Consider the following 19,301-nt stretch of genomic DNA (forward strand, 5'->3'; position numbering starts at 1 on the left):
CCATTAACTATTTTTCCTGATCCTCGCCCTCCTCCCACCCTTCACCCTCTGGTAGGTCCCAGTGTGTGTTGTTTCGTTGTATGTGTCTGTGTGTTCTCATCATTTAGCTCCCACTTATAAGTGAGAATATTCAGTATTTGGTTTCCTGTTCCTGCACTAGTTTGCTAAGGATAATGGCCTCCAGCTCCATCCATGTTCCTGCGAAGGACATGATCTCATTCTTTTTTATGGCTGCATAGTATTCCATGGTATATAGGTACCACATTTTCTTTATCCAGTCTGTCATTGATGGACATGTGGGTTGATTCCACGTCTTTGCTATTATGAATAGTGCTGCATTAACATAGGCATGCATGTGTCTTTACAATAGAACAATTTCTATTCCTTTGGGTATATAATCAGAAACGTGATTGCTGGGTCAAACGATATTTCTGTCTTTAGGTCCTTGAGGCCTTCCACAATGGTTGAACAAATTTACATTCCAACCAGCAGTGTGTAAGTGTTCCTTTTTCTCCAAAACCTCAGTATGTTATTTTTTGACTTTTAATAATAGCCATTCTGACTGATGTGAGATGGTATCTTATTATAATTTTGATTTGCATTTCTCTAATGATCAGTGATGTTGGGCTTTTTTTCATATGCTTGATGGTCATGTGTATGTCTTCTTTTGAAAAGTGTCTGTTGATGTCCTTTGCCCACTTGGTAATGTAGTTGTTTGTTTTTGCCTTGTAAATTTATTTAAGTTCCTTATAGATGTGGGATATTAGACATTTGTCAGATGGATAGGTTGGCAAAGTTTTCTCCCATTCTGTAGGTTGTCTGTTCACTCTGTTGATAGTTTCTTTTGCTGTGCAGAAGCTCTTTAGTTTAATTAGATTCCGTTTGTTAATTTTTGCTTTCATTGCAATTGCTTTCGCCATCTTCATCATGAAATCTTTGCCTGGGCCTATGTCCTCAGTGGTATTACCTAAGTTGTCTTCCAGAGTTTTTATAGTTCTGGGTTTTACATTTAAGTCTTTAATCTATCTTGAGTTAATTCTTGTAATATATGGTGTAAGCAAGAGGTCCAGTTTCAGTACCTTTGGCTTATGGCTAACCAGGTATACCAGCACCATTTATTGAGTAGGAGATTCTTTCTCCATTGCTTGTTTTTGACAGATTTGTCAAAGATCAGATAACTATAGGTATGTGGCCTTATTTCTGGATTCTCTACTCTATTCAATTGGTCTATGTGTCTGTTTTTGTAGCAGTACCATGGCCCTGTAGTGTAGTTTGAAGTCAGGTAGCATGATGCCTCTAGCTTTGTTCTTTTTGCTTAGGATTGTCTTGGCTATTCGGGCTCTTTTTATTTATTTATTTTTTTTGGTTCCATATCAATTTTAAAATGGTTTTTTTTAGTTCTGTGAATAAACTCAATGGTGCATTGAATCTATAAATTGCTTTGGGCAGTAGATAGCCTATTAGAAATTCAGCAATTTGGCCAGGCGCAGTGGGCTCAGAGCTGTAATGCCAGTATTTTGGGAGGCTGAGGTGCTCAGATCACTTGAGGCTAGGAGGTTGAGATCAGCCTGGCAAACATAGTGAACCCTGTCTCTACTAAAAATACAAAAATTAGCCAGGCATGGTGGTGGGCACGCGTAATCCCAGTTACTCAGGAGGCTGAGGCAGGATAATCACTTGAACCCGGGAAGGGGAGGTTGCAATGAGGCAAGATCACACCACTACACTCCAACCTGGGTGACAGAGCAAGATTCTATCTCAAAAAAAAAAAGAAAAGAAAAAGAAATTTAGCAATTTATATAACGGTCTTATTTATTTGTGAGTTGCACAAATAAAAATATATGCTCATATTTGTATAGTATTAAATGAATGGGATTAAAAATATACCTTATATGCTATCAATTTTTTTCCACTTGCTCGATTATCTAGATCTGTCTTTTCATGTTATTGATATTGTCATTTTAATGATATTGATTCTTCCTATCCATGAGCATGGAGAAGCTGGACTTATAAAACTTGTCTGAAGAATAGAACTAGACCAGCATACAAATTTAGCTAGCTGACTTCATTTCAAGATGAGAAATCTGCTGTGAACCTTCAATGCTTACTTTTTCTTAAAAGAGGATTGGGTAACTATGCAACAGCATTACAAACAGCTTCTTCGGCCGTTATCAAAAGAACAGAGATGTGGAAACGCTCTCACAAATCTTAAAAGAGGCAGAAACTGCATATTCATCGCCAGCTGCCCCAGGTTAGGTGCCTCTGTGAAGGGTACAAATCACACAGCTTTTATCCAGCATCCTGTGAGCCTCAAAACCACAGGCACATGATTGTGCTGAACTGCTCTCAGAGGGAGGCTTGATGGAGCCATGAAGAACAGGTAGAAACAAAATAGCAGACAGGAAAAAGTATCTGCAACAAAGGAACAGCATGGGTGAAGTCCTGAAGAAAGGTAAGGGTGAGATCTATTCAGTGCTGGGTAGTGCAAACAGTGTAGCCTCGCTGAACTGAAGGTGGAACAAAGCCAAATGGTGGGAGACATGGCTAGAAGAAGGGTGGGCTGGAGCCTGTGCACCAACCAGGATCCAGATCATCACTCACTGAGCTTATATTTACAGACAGTTGGACCAAGGCAAGATGACGTGCAGAAACTCTGCCAGTGATAAAACTGATGCATCTCTCAACTGACAAAATAACCAAAAAATCTCTGCCGTTCGTGCCTGTGCCCAGTGTTTGAGGATGATGGAAATCACAGAGATAAAACACCTAATCCATTCATTTGTTTGCAAAACAGGTTGCATCTAATTAGTATGTATAATGTTAATTCTGACATAAATTACAGAATAAAATAATGGACATGAACATAATACAAAAATGCTAAGGCTGAGTAAATAAAAGATTAAGCAAATTTCAAGATAAAAGGAGGCTTTAGCAAAAGATACAAAAGGAACATCTGAACTAGATTATTTTTAACCTCTGACTATTCTAACACATGTCCTGTATCTGTGGGTAATGCTTAGACAGCTTATTAGAAATTTAGCAATTTATATAAATGTCTCATGTGTTACTTACACAAAGAAAACTATATGCTTATATTTGTATAATATTAAGTGAATGGGATTAAAAATATACCTTGAATACTATGTCAGTTTTTTTCCACTTGCTCTATTATCTAGATCTGTATTTTCATGTTATCATTTCCTAACATTTTCTGTTTCTAGTTGGAACTGTAGAGAAAATACATATTATGATTTCTACTTTATATTTGGAAAACGTGAAGTAAAAAGAAGAATCAAAGATAACATGGTAGCCTGTGGAATTACAGGAAAAGAGAAGACTGAACAGCTTACTGAGCCAGTCTCACTGAGTGTTACTGAGCCCCCAGCACGGTGCAAAGCATCAGTTTCTCACTGTGCCTACCTGGCAATGGCAACCTCCCCAGTTTTCCCAATTGTCCCGCCTACACGAAGAAAGACAGTCCCTTGAGTGACTTTGCTTCCTCTGAGTTTAACAGACAATCTGTGCCTCCAACCTAGATATAAGGAAACAAGAAAGAAAGGGAGAGAAAGGGTTAAAAACACATGGGAAGTATGACATCCTGGATCCTTTAATGGAAATACAATTTTCAGGGTTGTATTTGAACAGTGCTGCACATATTCATGCAAAAATACAACTTTAGTTTCAGTGAATTTGGTGAAAAACTACATTTAAAAATACACATTATGGGCCACATTTTAATTTTCCAGAAAAAAATAGTTTAATAATATTTTTAAAAGAACATTCTTTATTTTTCCAGGTATTGTTATCACTTTTAAAAAGGGAAGTCCTGTGTCTTCTTTTGTCTATTTCCTTTGTATTGTGTGGCATATATATAGCATGTATACTTTCTATAGCCAAATTTTTATTTGCCGTAGTGTGACAATTAATCCAGAAAAACCTAGGAAACCTATTGGGCAAGAAGACGTGTGCTTTTATAATCATTTAGAGGCAAAGCGAGTCATTCTTCTTCTCCTGCAGGGATATGTGCTAAGAATGCCCAGTACACATAGATACAGATCAATATAGTATCTGTCAGTAGGATCATTCCCTTGTAAATGGTCAAATGTAAATTTTTACATCTAGAGCTAAACAGATCTTTTTACTGAATTCTTAAATTACTGTATGCTTAATAACAAACTAAAACAATGCAATTCTTCATATGATTATTTGAAAAAGAATTGAAAAGGGAAAGAAACCTACCAGAGAGGAATTTCAATTCCTGAGTTAATCATTGTCAAAGAATTTTCTTTCTCTTCTCAGCCTATTCTACTGGAATCTGGGTCCCCCTGCTATCTTTCTACTGGAATCTGGGTCCCCCTGCTATCTCTCCACTGAAACCACCCTAGCCAAGCTCAGTAAGGGTTGAATTGTTTCTTCACCCAATGAGCCTCTGTGGGGCCCTGTCTCATTTGACCACAATACAAAGGAAATAGACAAAAGAAGACACAGGACTTCCATTCTTAGAAGTCATAAAAATATTTGTAGTGGGCCAGGAGCAGGGGATCACGCCTGTAATCCTAGCACTTTGGGAGGCCGAGACGGGCAGATCACGAGGTCAGGAGATCGAGACCATCCTGGCTAACATGGTGAAACCCCGTCTCTACTAAAAGTACAAAAAATTAGCCACGCGTGGTGGCGTGCACCTGTAGTCCCAGCTACTCAGGAGGCTGAGGCAGGAGAATGGTCTGAACCAGAGAGGCGGAGCTTGCAGTGAACTGAGATCGCACCACTGCACTCCAGCCTGGGCAACAGAGGGAGATTCCGTCTCAAAAAAAAAAAAAAAAAACAATTTGCTGTGGCATATGTCTCCTCTCTTCCTCCTCATCTTTCTTTCTTTGGCTCTATTAACGATAACCTTCACTGGTCTTCCTTCTCTCTGCCCATTCTTCAGTCTCCTTTGCAGGGGCCTCTTTCTCTGCTCTCTTTCCTTCTCATCTGGCACATTCTTCTTGGGTAAGGACATCATCCACTTTCACCACACTGACTACAGGCTGAGTGACTCCCAAATCTCTGTAGAACACATCCATTTCCAGAGGCTGAGATCCCTATCTCTACCTGCCTCATGGGGCACACATACTCTCAAACTCTAAAGGCAGCTCCAAAGTAACATGTGAGAAACTAGCCCATCATCTTGCTCCACACTAGCCTTTCTTCCTGTGTCGTCAAGCTCAGAGAATGACACCTCATCCACAGCCAGAACTGTCCTTGACGCCTTACTTTTCTGCATTTTTAAATCCATTCACCTAGATCCATTTTGCTTCTACCTTCTAACTATCTTTGCAACCTCTCTACTTTTTTTTTTTCTCCCTGAATTGTGGCAATAATTATCTAACAGGCACCCTGCTTCCATCTTGTGGCCTTCTAATCCATGCAGAAACTAAAGTGATTTTTCTAAAAATAAAAATAATCTGGTAATTCTTAATACCCTTCAATGGCTTTCCATTCACCCACAGACAAAGCCCAACCTCTCCACTTGGGACACAAGGCCCATCCCTCATTATCTGTACCAATTTGTCTCTCCCACTTCATCTCCTATCACTGTCCTCCCGGTCTCTACAATCCTGGCAGGGGCTTCTTTCAGTTTCTGCTCTCTCTGACTTCCAGGCATTTACAGATGTGGTCCCTTCTGCCTAGAATACTCCTACTTTCCTTCTCCCTCTTACTCATCCTACAGGAGTCAGCTTAGAAAGGCTCCCTGACCTTTATGCTCTGCACATATCTTGAATGTTTCCTAAGAGAAAGTTTATTACTCAGGATTGGAACTGAGATTTTACTTGCTGTCTTTCCCATTAGCCTAAACTCAGTTAAAGACCTCACTGTGTTGTTCTTCACTGAATTCCCAGTCTGGCCCAATGCCCAATTATTTAGTAGACACTCAGTAAAAACTGTTGAATTTTTAAAGATAAGTACCTTAAAGCATTACAATAAAACTTAGCTATAATACTTACGGGCAAATGGGGAAAGAGACCCTGTGTTTAAAAAATAATATAATCCATTAGTCTTCATATTTTTGAGGTGAAATCTATCAGCAAAATGACCCATTGTTGGGCAACCTTCTTTGGGACAAAAGAAGCAATTTCCCTGATGACAGAAAATGAAAGGTGATTACTTACATAATTAGAAATATTGCCCTTCAATAAAACGCGTGATATATTATTAAATAATAATACATCTCAAGTATCTAAATAGATACGCATTTTAAAAGTGCCTAACAGGCCACCATGTCTGTTTTCAAAAATAAAACAAAAGCAACTGAGGGAAAAAGAGAAACTCCCTGTTAGAAAAATGGGTAGATGATATGAATAGACAATCCACAGAAGAGGAAACTCAAAATAGTCAATAACTATATAAAAAAGATACTCAATCTTACTAGTTGTCAGGAATGTGTTAATTAAAACAAGGTATAATTTCATATTCAACAGATTTGCAAACATTAAAGCAATTGGCAACACTGAATACGTGTAATAGGGGAATTCTCCTTCGCTTTTGCTGGAAAGCTGTATTATTCTTCACTGCATTCCCAGTCTGGAATATAATTTTTAAAACGTCAAAAACATAATCAGATCAAATTTTTAAATTTTTAAAAGTTTGCTGTGCACACAAAAGAACAGTCCTTGAGCTGGGAGACTTCAAACTGAAAATGGTAAGAAGCCCCCGCTTACAGCAGTCACAGGATAGTTTATAAAGACGGAAGTATTTTGACCTTTTTATGTGATTGGCTATTCTACATTAACATTCTTCTCTAGGGCAAGTAGAGATATTTATGTTGATTTGTCTATAGCTGATTGGTTTAATTTCCCTGAATCATGCTGACAAGCTGGTAAAGCTCACGTTTTTTTGTTTCATTTATGATTAGAGCTGGTGTTTCTGGGAAATCAGCATGACTTGGTTTTGGCTATGTGGTTCTGGGTGGCCTTGGGTTATATCTAAATTGTGGCCTTCATTTGTATTTTTCTTTAGCAATCAACAGACATTTTAAACAGTGATTTGGTAATGTCTAATAAGGAAGGAAATATATGTATGCTTTGATAATTTCACTTCTGTTGTATGCCATGAAGGAATTCCACTCAAGCACATAAGGAGACATACAAAGATGGCAGAGTTGGTAGACATTGTTTTTAACAGCAAAAACTGGAAACAATCAAAACTGACATTAGTAGGGGAACGAATCAATAAATTACGACTGATTCCTATAAAATAAATACATCAGGTCTATGTACATCAATGTAGATTTCAAATTTTATATTTATGATATTTAATGAAAACAGCAAATCCAGAAATGTACTTCTAACATGATAGCATTTATTTGATATATATCAAATTCAACTCTGCCTTAGGGAAAGGAATGATGGGAATATAAGGTCCTTGGCTTCTTTAATTTTATTTGTATATTTTAAAAATCTAAAGGAAAAGGAATGGAATGTGAACATTTAAAAAACATGGGTAGCAGCTGGGCGCGGTGGCTCATGCCTGTAATCCCAGCACTTTGGGAGGCTGAGGCTAGTGGATCACGAGGTCAGGAGATCGAGACCACAGTGAAACCCCGTCTCTACTAAAAAATACCAAAAAAAAAAAAAAAAAAAACTTAGCCGGGCGTGGTGGTGCGTGCCTGTAGTCCCAGCTACTCAGGAGGCTGAGGCAGAAGAATGGTGTGAACCCAGGAGGCGGAGCTTGCAGTGAGCCGAGATCATGCCACTGTACTCCATCCTGGGTGAAAGAGCGAGACTCCGTCTCAAAAACAAACAAACAAACAAACAAACAAACAAACAAAAACCATGGGTAGCAGTGATTGAATATTTGCTATTTTAGGCTTTGAACTTTTAATTTAATAAACCATGGACATTTAGGCTAGGATTACAGTAACATCCTATTTATTTACTTACTTTTTGAGATGGGGTCTCAATTTGTCACCTAGGCTGGAATGCAGTTGTTATTCAGAGGCATGATCATAGCGCACTGTAGCCTTGAATGTCTGGGCTTAAGAGATCTCCTGCCTTAGCCTCCCAAGTAGCTGAGACTACAGGTGCATGCCACTGCTGGCTCTGACTTACTTTGATTGTATGACTGTTTGGGTACAGTACAATAAAATATGTTGAGGAAATTGATTCATTCTAACAGTTTGTAACCACATGTAGCATCCATGTGGCATGAGCTAGCTTCTAAGTGTTCTCCAATTTGGCAGATTAACTCTTATCTCCAAATATACAATGACTCCAAGGGCCTGCTTCCACTAGAAGTAAATGCTAGGATCCCTTGGGTGCTCAGAGCAGCAGCCACAGCAGGAAGAAGAGAGGGGAGAAGGAGGATACGTGGGAAATGCTAATGTTTGGCTGTCAAGCTTTCTGAGAATGGCAGGAAACTGAGAGCATGGCCTAAACTCATCCATCTGCCAAGTTCTGCAGCAAGAGGGAAATGCGTCATCATGTCACAACACAGCGCTTATTTGCAAAGTACTATTATTTACCATAAACTTCGGCTGAACACCCACATTTTCTACCGTGATAAAACAGGGGATTAGGTCTCTAAAGCACAAGAATGAAGATCTTTTCCATTTCCCACTATAAAATAGATTTTCTTTCTTTTACTCAAGTAAAATCAGATTTGGTAGTTTGTCACATATTGATCTGTGTGAAACTCCTCTGAGCTATCTATGCCTTAGTTCTGCTCTGTATAAATAATTACATTTTAATAAAATAATATTCATATTCCAAGTAAATAGTAATATGTTTCGTTGTAGCTATTGATTAGTTCAGCCTTCTTAAGGCATCTTTGAAGATGACATTTAAAATATATATGCAGAAATATTTTTGCCCTAGACTTATGCCTGTTACACAGTAGCACCTAATTACTGCACAACAAATGGCCAAAAGAGCAAAATTGTATATAATCTTCAAAAGAGCTGAAACAACCATAATATAAACAGTTGGTTGAGTTATTTCAACCCTCCAGCAATCCCAGCTACTGTTCAGTACTCAGCACAGAAACAATCCATTATTTCTCAAAATGGCAGGTGTATTTTTTTTGCTACCTACTCAAAACCCTAATGTTCAGCTGGACGATTGTGTTTCAAAAAATTACTTTATAATTAAATTCCAAGTAAGATGATTTACTTACTGTTTTAAAAGATGTGTAGGATCTACAAGGATAAGCAATAAATGCATCAGGATTAAGAATGCTTTCAGCATAAAATTGATGACTTCGGGCATGGTTACAGTCAAAGAAGGAAGCCATTTCTGTGAAAACAATTCCCAATTAACTGATAGCAATTAACTGATAACTGGTAGCATAAACCATTTCTTAGAGTAACTGTAAGTGGCAGTCTCTTGGGTTGCGAGGGCCAGACCTTTTGTCTAGGCTTGGATATTGTACAACATTTATCAAAGTTACATATAATTTTATTTGTACCAAAGAATTATGTGACTCAAAAGGGACATTCAAGAAGTGGAAATAAACACAAGCAAATGTGGATGACTTTGTGCTTTGACACTAATATACTGAGTCACTTCCTAGTGACAGTGGCAGGAGGCAGGCAATTTCCTAGGCAGATAGGAGGGTGTACCAGTGAAACCCACCCTTCAAGCCAAAAACAATGTGAAGCCTGAAAACCAAGCTGCCAGTTCTGGGTAAAGTCCCTGACCAGAGTGAGAACTTCTATTCCTGTTTGCCTGGTCTTTCCTGAACAACGTTTTTGGTTCTTCCTGAACAAGGATTTTTAACCAGTTAAATGTTGCTTTTTCCAAGGCTACCTACAGCCCACACCTCCCTCATTCTGAGTCTATAAAAAACCCAGACTAAGCCACACTTTGGGGACTACCTGCCTTTGGGTGGAAACTACCTGCCTTCAGGTAGGGGCTACCCACTTTGGGTTCCCCTCTCAGCCAAGAGTTGTTTTGTCACTGGATAAAACTGTTCTCTGCCTTGCTCACTCTTCATTTGTCTGTGTAACCTCATTCTTCCTGGATGTGGGACAAGAACCTGAGACCTACCAAATGGCAGGTGCCAAAGGAGCTGCTGAAACACTGTAGCCCTCCCACCCCATGCATCAGGAAGCAGTGGTGGGGCTGGGACAGCCCAAGAGCTGTGGGCTGGAGTATGGCAATGGGATCAAACAATCTGGGACACATCCCTGTTTGCTGAACTATGCAGAGGGTGGGAACAAATGAGCTGTAACACAAATGAGCCGTAATGTTTCCTGGGGGCTCAGACCTGAAGGCTCCCCAAGCCTTGGTAACATGCTGTATGTAACATCCCCTTTGGGGCTCCGTGGTTCCTGGCATCTCTGAGTTTTTTGGGCACCACCACATTTCCCTCATTCAGAAGTTGGCGTCCAAGGTGGAAGCTGCTTGCAGTATGCCTGGTCCAGTCACAGCCTCACGTGGAACCAGTGCCGTTACTGGCCTGAAGTCACCCACCCTACCACAGCAGCGGGCATGCCTGGCTCACCCTTGGCAGGTGTGAGATCCAGATCAGCAGAGTGAGCTGAGCACAGGCTGCCAGGCCAAGTGGGTGAGACAAGTCCAGTGGTGAGCCCTGCAGGTGAAAGTGAAACTCAAGCAGAGGCACTGCAGGCTGTGGAGGTCTCTGGCTGGTGAAGCAGTATGGAAAAAATCCTGTATCACTAGGATCTCTGACACAGTATCCCTGTGCATACAGTATCTCCACTGTAGACCAATTAAGAGTCTGCCTCTCTGTTCTGCAAGAATAACTGAACTCCCTCCTATTCAACCACAAAATATTCAGCACTGTTAACCAGTGCTGAGTTAAAGATGTAACAGGTAGGGGGTTTTATAAAGAATGCTAAAGATGAATTAGTTTTGCCATTATCAAGCATGATATTATTGCCATCAATAGCTAAGATCTAAATACATCTGCATATTCTAAAATTTTCATAACATTGTAGTCATTTCTTCTTTCTTTTCTTTCTTCTTCTTCTTTTTTATTTTAGAGATGAGGCCTCACTATCTTGTTGGGCCCAGGCTGGTCTTGAACTCCTGGCCTCAAGTCTCAAGCGATCCTCCTGGCTCAGCCTCTTAAAGTGCTGGGATTACAGGTGTAAGCCACTGTGCCCAGCCATTTATGCTTTCTTTTATTTTACGTAACAATATTTTTACTGAATGGCATGGACTATTCTTTCAATGACCTACACAGCTTAGCCAATCTTTGAGAAACTAGATTTTGATTTTAGCATATGCAGTATAATTATTATGTAATAATTGCTTCCAACAAATGACTCCTTCCTAGGTCCTCACCCATTTGCAGTATTATGTAACCATTCCTTCTCTCAATATGGAGGCCATGTTTTCATACCCCTGCCCCATTACAGGCTGATCTTGTGACTTGCTTTGCCCAGTAGCTAAGAACCAAGATCAGTTCTGTGGAGAAACTCACACTGGTTAAGTTCTAAGGCTTTAAAAGACCTTCCAGCAGCCACTCTTACTGTCTTGGAACCCAGTTGCAATATTATGAAATCCAGGCTACCTGGCTGGGGAGAGAGGTCCTGAAGGATGACAGACCACCTAACAGAGGAGAACAAGTCCCAGGGTTCCCGACATGGAGGGTGATCTCAGACCTCCTCATCCAGCTTAGCTCAGCTCAGCCCCCAACTGGATGCAGTCACCTGAGTTACTCCAGCCAACACCACACAAAGCAGAGTCTCAGCAGAACTCTGCCTGAATTCTGACCCTCAGAAAGCTGGCAATAACATAATTTTTCTTGTAATTGTTCACTGTGGTTTGTTACACAATAGAGAACTGAGACAGCATAGTTTCAGAAATAATGTAATATCGTCAGCACAAATTAATAATTGGCATCATCCATTTTTATTAAACAAAGACTTCTTTTATATTAGGTCTCTGTATATCTATAGATTTATATTCACAATTAATTGTGATTTAGACAAGACGGTTCGTTAGAATATAGCAAACTATTAATTTTAAAAGTAATGGTTTCTTAGTAATAAATTTAAGTAAAATAGAACACCTTGAAGTCTTAAAACTCATCCAAAGGTTTAACATGAATGATAAATGTTCTTTTAATCCAATAAAGTTATATGAAATCTTAAAATGTCTCAAAATGATAGCTTATGATAAATGTATATTTTAGTTGAATTAATCTTTTATAGAATTTCATATGATCTATGTATAACAATTAATTATGTAATGAAGTCTTCAGATCTATATTTTGTCCTAATAGAAAGGATTCATAGTCATAATATAGAAAATAATGAGGAAAATCAATTTTATAATATGCCTTTTTTGTATGAATTTTGCTTATCTGAACTAGGTGAAATTGGCTTTATTTCTTATTTGTTGCCCCTGTAGATTAGACAGTTGTGTGGGTTTTTAAAATGTAGTCATTACAAATATATACTTCTGATCACATTTACTCTTTCAGAGCAAATATTATTTCTAGTGAAGTAGATACCTAAGTTACACTCAATACTATGATCTGTGTATCTTTCCTGCACAACAGCCAAATGAAAAAAGCAAGTAATTTCAAGCCCTTGATATCTTGACTACATGGAATTGGGCTGTGAGATATTTAGAATCATCCAGGTATCCATTATCATATCATCATACATATATATTATTATGTATTATTGCATATTATGGATAGTATATTTCATTATTTATATGATGAAATGTAGAGACAGGGAAGAATAAATTTCCCAAATAATAACCTTTTGGTGCCTTATAACTTAATGCCATATAGATATTACAATTATTATTATTGGAAACTACTATAAAAAGTTAAATACTACTTGTTTAATTTGTGATTACAGCATCCAGAGTGATTATTTTATAAGTAACTAAAACCACGTCTCTTCTCTGCTCAAAACCCACTCATGGCTCCTATCTCATTTGAGTGAAAGCTGAAGTCTTTTCTACCATCCACAAACTCCTGTGTTATTGCCCTCTGCCTGGTTCCCTCTCTAACCTTATGCCCTGCTTCTCTCCTTTTACCTAGTTTCAGCCACAACAGGCTCCTCACTGTCATGAACTTGGCAGGCTGATTCCTGTTTTCAGCCCTTACACTTGCTTCCCCCTGTTGGCCTGGAATGCCTCTTCCCCCGGTGTCTATGAGGCTTACTCCTTTAGGTCATCTCTTCAGTAAGGACTCCCTTACCATCCTATCAACAATTTTCTTCCTCTACTTTACCTTCTCTGTCATCAACACATCATATTCCTTTTCCATGCTTTATTTTGTCTCCGTAGCTCTTATACTATCTATTGGTTTCCTAACAAGTTAGAAAATTAACTCCATCAGGGAGAGACCTTTGTCTTTTGTATTCATTTCCATATTTGCTGTTCCTAGAATAATGCCTAGCACATAGTAAACACTCAATTTGCTGAGTGAATAACACACCTTCCTTGTTTATATTGAGTGACTGTAATATGCTAGACATTGATAAGGCACCAGGGATACAAAGTTAACTAAGACACAGTACCTGATCTTGCGGTTCTTACAACTGGTGGGAGAGCTTCTTATATGCAACTGTGTTTTGGGAGAAAATACATTTTATATGTATATTATACATAAAAGTATGTGGATCCTGTCTAAGGAGAGAGCTCAGTGAATATATATCAGCAGCATTCATAGTTTAGAAACTATTTACCTTTTTTGTAAGTATTGAAATTAAATTTCAGTAAAGGTGTAATTAAGTCTTCACATCCTGGCATGTGCTTCCCTCCATTTGGGTAAAAGTCAAGATGACCACAAGCATCAATGGTTCCAACACCTGAAATAAATAAAAACGGGGTAAATGCCTCTACAAATCTCCTCTACACTTCAATGAAGTTTCTGATTCTGTTAAAAACCTACCAAGCTCAAAGAGGATGCGAGCTGCATTTGTATGAATAACATCAACAAAGTTGGCATCTGAGGGGTCTAGCCTGACTTCCTTTGGAGTGTTGTGGAAAAATGGCCCAGCTGGGTCCAACCCTAGAGAAAGCACAACCAAGACATGTTGTGTGGAAGTGCACATTAATATTGTTGTCACTTTGGAAACATGTGCCCTTTCCTACATTATTTCTATCAATCAAAGATCACTCAGCAAAACGTACAGATACATAGTCTAAATCTATAAATGTAGGGTCTCTATATATTGCAATGTCAAGTTTCTACAGATAAATAATGCTATGTTGAGACAATGCCAAAACAGCTAATAAACTAAAAAAAAAATTACAGTGGCTATTCTAGGGTCTGTATATGGTACCATATATACAATAAGGTTATGAATTACAAACGTTCCTGAAAAGCAACATCTGTAGGCAAAAAATTAAATTAAATTTAAAAAAACACTCTTCAATATGTAAAGATGAATCTACAAAGCAACACAATAAAAACAGCAGAATCTTTGTCCTGAACTATGGCTCACTTTGTTCTACTTTTCATTAATAGTAATACAAATGAAAAACCGTAAGCCCAGGGAAGTGAAGTGACTGGACAAGATTATCATATGTTAGAGGCAAACTGGACTAAGAGGCCAGGTGTCCAGACTCTCATCCCATTGTGTCATGTTCAAATGTTTCATAAAATAAGGACAAGATAGCTGGATGTCTTTAAAACATTATGATCTTTCACATATATAATCATTTCTGTATTTGACAATTATTTGTCAAGAAACTGGTATGTGCCAGGAACTAAGTTCAGCATTCAGATATGAGGAATAAGACCTTGCTTTGTCCTCAAGGGATTTTCCATTTGGTGGGAAAGGCACCCCAATCAGTGTCCTCTGTGCAGAGGCAGTGGTGATCATAAGTGTTATCCAAGCACAGAGAAGCCGCATATAACCCAGTCTTGGGAAACTAGGACGTGCTTCTGCAAGAGATAAGAAACACGGCCTGGTATGGTGGCTCATACCTGTAATCCCAGCACCTTTGGAGGCCAAGGCGGGTGGATCACGAGGTCAGGAGTTCGACACCAGCCTGGCCAAGATGGTGAAACTCCATCTCTACTAAAAGTACAAAAATTAGCTAGGCACAGTGGTGGAACACACCTATAACCCTAGCTACTCGGGAGGCTGAGGCAGGAGAATCGCTTGAATCCGGGAGGCGGAGGTTGCAGTGAGCCGAGATTGTGCCACTGCACTCTAGCCTGGGTGACAGAGCAAGACTCCGTCTCAAAACAAAAAAAAAAAAAGAAAAAGAAAAAAGAAAAAGAAACGCTAGTAGAGATTTGAGGGACCAGAAGAATTGGCCAGGGCAAAGGTAAGGTGGCCAGCAACTCAGGGGAGGACAGAGAAGTACATGGCCTCCAGATGAAAGAGCAGCACATTTGGGAAACTGTAACTAGTTTGCTAAGGCTGGTGTGTACATTTCTAGGATTTGTTGGAAGATGAAGGCAGTATTGCTAGCAGGAGCCAGATGTCAGCTGAGCCATGTCAAGGAGCTTGGACATGACGTGGTCATCAACGGGAAGCTGTTGCAAGCTTGCAAGCAGGGGAGATCTATGATCAGAGTTACATTTTAGCAAAATCCCTTTGCTGTGATATAGTGGCTGGATCCCGGAGTGGGGAGGATGTAGAGCAGCACTGGCGTTGACCCCTCTGGGAATGTGGCATGAGCAAAGAAGGAATGTCTGTGTCACAGCTCTGGGGTATGTGCTCAGCACACTTAGCTTGTCATAGGATTTGTGTGTGTGTGTGTGTTTTTAATTTTTATCTTTCTGACTAATATAATCACTAAAAGAGCAATTATAGAAAAAGAGGAGGAGAGAAGAGGGGGTCTAGACTAGAACCTTGAAGAGCATCAACATATAGGCAAAGGCAAACGAAAAGAAACTCATGAAGTAGCCTGGAGAGAGGGAGTCAAAAAACAAAGACAACCAAGAAGAGTGGAATCACAGAAGCTAAGATGAGGGAGCACTTCAGCAAGGTGGGAGGGGCCCACTGGGACACATTCTGCAGAGGGGTCAAGTAAAACACAGAGTCAAAAGGTCTGGTAGAGTTCCACAAAAAGCCACTAGTGATCTGGTAACAGTGGTTTTGGGGAAAGAAGCTAGGTAGCAGTGGGTCAAGGAGAGAATGAACTAAGGAAATGCAATCACTCCACTTTCAACTTTTGTGGAGCTTGGGTCTAGAGGAATGCAACAGGCTAGGGCATCATTTAGAGGGAAATGGGAGGCCAGGAAGGAAGAGGTGAGTTTCAGTACAGCGCTTCTGTTGACAAGATGTGAGAAAAAGTAAACAAATGACTTAAGTCCACAAAGGCGGTGGAACTCAGAGCACAGGTGGAAAGATAATTAGACAAAGAGATGAATGAAGTAAAGCAACATGCATATGAATGAACCATTCGCGCTTAACAAAGAAAGAGGAAAAAGTATTTATCTCACAATTAATCTTCAACTCTTGGAAGAATTTTTATTTTACCAGTGTGACTTCACACAACTTTCTAATAAAGTCAGGATTCCTAGAGAGAAACATCCTAAGATAGGTTGGAGGACAAGGCAATCAGATTAAAAAAAAAAAAAAAAAAAAAAAAGACAGTCTTTTCAAGACGTAGGGAAGAGGGAACATTGGATTTGTTGTTCTAGGATATCTCAGGAGAAAAATCTACAGAAGGGAAGAGAACTATTAGGTTCGACCTATTAATTAACCTTAGGGAGAGAGACATGACCTCTTACTATATGAGTGAGAACTAATCGTTTAAGATCTGAGTGTGTAGTATGTATGTGTATTTGGGTACGTGTGTGTGTCAGCATAATAAGGGTAATTTTTCCTCAAATAAGAAAAGCGTTGATACTGTTTATAAATAAAAATAAATAAAAGCAGAATCAGCTGAGTAACCCCCTAACAATAGTTATAATGAAAACTACTTATCACTTATACATAAATACCAAAGACATAGAAACTTACGTATGTCCTTAATGTGTTTATCATATTAATTTTGTTTTTAACTGGTTTATTATATAGCTAAAATCTGTTTTTGAGGTCTCAGTTCTTCTATTACTCAAGGAACATGATTACCCCAAAACTAGTTTCTCAGAGGAATACAGATTACAACATGCACATGATATTAATTCCTTGGACATTCAGAAAGCCTTTCAAAATCTCTTTTCTATTTACCCAGCAGGATAATTCATCTGATGGGAAAAACTAGAGTTAAACAGTATCTGATTTTTGAAAAAACTTACTAAAAACAAAGTCTCTTTGAATTGATCATAACCCAGTATGAATTGTAAATGCAGGTACGTGTTCTACTTCACTTGGGCCAGGTCATCTCACAGCCCGCATGAGGCTGTGAGGCCCCATGAGTTTCCATCTTCAAAAGAGGAACTCATTTTTTCTTTTTTTCTGGGCTTGAAAATTGACCACAAAGGGTCACATAATGACTTCAGAAAAAAAGTTCAATTTTTATTATTCTAAATAAGAATGGTGGTGGTGGTGGAGGTGAGTGAGGAGGAGTTAGGAGCAGAGAGCTAGGAGAAGAGAGATGACGTATAGCAGGAATAAGCCTGTTATAGCAACAGATTGCAGAGACAAAATACTTGAATCTCAATTTGGACTTCCTAGATATTTTTTTAAAACTCTGTTCTAAATTGAGATTTGAATTTAAAGTGTGCATGTATGTGTGTGCGCGTGTGTGTGTGAGAGAGAGAGCACATGTACACACACATGCACAGAGAGCACAGTAGTTTAACAAAAAGAAAATATGCTACTGTGGCCAAGCCTGGAGTCAATGCAGTAAGGGAGGCTTTCTGTTAAAAATAACAGGCTCATCCATAGTTATAAGACCAGGTAATATAATATTTGTGTTTTCAAATACAAAAGAGGCACCCGTCCAAGGGTATGAGAAGCACAGAGAATTAATTCCTGCCTTAGGAGGAAACATTTGAGATGAATCTTGACAAGTGGACAGTGAACGCTCAGGAAGAGGGACAACAGCATGTGCAAAGGCACAGAGCATGAAAAACTGTGATGAAACATGACAAGTTTATGTGACAAGCTAAGAGGCTTTAGGCAAGGAGACATCCTGAGAGGTTCGGAGCAGTGGAGTGGCATGGCCTGCACCTGGAAAGATAAGCCTGGCGGTACTTGTAGAAGACTAGGCTGGGACACCAGCAGGGACTAAGGCCAAAATGCAGGCAAGAGATGAGGGACTGAGTGAGGACAATGACCAGGGGATGGACAGGGAAAAGGCAGACGAAGGAGACGTGAGGCTTGCTTACTGGCTGTTGGTGGGGGATGCAGAGGGAGAGGCCAGCCCCGCCTGTCGGTAAAGGAGCTGATGCTTTGACCTTCATCCACCTCACACAGTTGGTTTGGAAAACAGAATGTGGGGAGGAGACATGATTAATTATTATACCCCCCAAACCCAATGCATGCTATATACTTTACTCTGCAACTTATTTTTAGACTTAACAGTATATCCAGGGGTAATATTAGAAACGGTAACAACTGAGTAAGCTGCAGTTCAGGTGTGTCAGGAACGTCCAGGACAATCAGTGGGACTCAAACTCATTCTTTCTTAAAAATAACTTTTAAAAATTGATATATAATAGTTGTCCATACTGTGCGAGTACACGTGGTATTTTGAGACATGTATATAATGTGTAATGAGCAAATCAGGGTAATTGGGAAATCCATCGCCACAATCATTCATCTTTTCTTTGTGTTGGGAACATTACAGTCCTTCTCTTCTAGCTATTTTGAAACATGTAATAAATTATTGTTAACTATAATTTCTGTATCATATACTAGAATGTACTCCTTCTAGCTATGGATTTTTTGTACCCATTAACCAACTTCTCTTTAGCCTCCCCTCTCTTCTTCCCTTCCCCGCCTCTCATAACCACCCTTCTACTCTTTACCTCTACGTAAACCTCACACTTTGCATTACCAGTATGAAATCCCAACGGATGGAATGTGTTATAATTCATTCAACCATTCAGTTGCGGGCGAGGGATCACGTAGTTTCTCTTACTTTGTCACCAAAGACAATGCTGCGATGAACACCCTTGAAGTGAATCTGCACATTTTTGCTTTGAAAACACTTTCCTGTTTTATTTCATCGGAATCACATTTTGTAGCATCTTACATTTTCTTCTGCAGTATTACTTGGTGTTCAGATACTTGATACTGTGTGTAAATAATATTTAAACATACTCAAGGCCCAACTGCAGGGCATGCTTACCAGTTATTCTTCCAAGGCCTGGTATCCTTGACCCAGCTTCCCCAGCCAGGTGTGCTCCCAAGCTGTGGCCAATCAAGTGCACTTTAGAAGGGGAATATCCAAATTTTTTCTGAAAGTATTGTTTAACAG

General features: G+C 39.3%; 1 protein-coding gene across 1 annotated transcript in view; it reads right to left on the reverse strand.

The window, feature by feature from the left end:
* Window positions 1–19,301, reverse strand: part of LOC105467314 (pancreatic lipase related protein 3) — a 49,939-nt gene that overhangs the window by 2,661 nt on the left and 27,977 nt on the right. Inside the window, exons 5-10 of the mRNA XM_011716797.2 lie at window positions 19,173–19,281; window positions 13,861–13,980; window positions 13,655–13,777; window positions 9,154–9,272; window positions 5,988–6,120; window positions 3,421–3,532 (exon numbers count right to left, since the gene is read on the reverse strand). Coding sequence (XP_011715099.1) covers window positions 3,421–3,532; window positions 5,988–6,120; window positions 9,154–9,272; window positions 13,655–13,777; window positions 13,861–13,980; window positions 19,173–19,281 — 716 coding nt within the window. The remainder of the gene's footprint in view (window positions 1–3,420; window positions 3,533–5,987; window positions 6,121–9,153; window positions 9,273–13,654; window positions 13,778–13,860; window positions 13,981–19,172; window positions 19,282–19,301) is intronic.

The sequence above is a fragment of the Macaca nemestrina genome, chromosome 9, assembly GCF_043159975.1.
Source record: "Macaca nemestrina isolate mMacNem1 chromosome 9, mMacNem.hap1, whole genome shotgun sequence".
Taxonomy (NCBI): domain Eukaryota; kingdom Metazoa; phylum Chordata; class Mammalia; order Primates; family Cercopithecidae; genus Macaca; species Macaca nemestrina.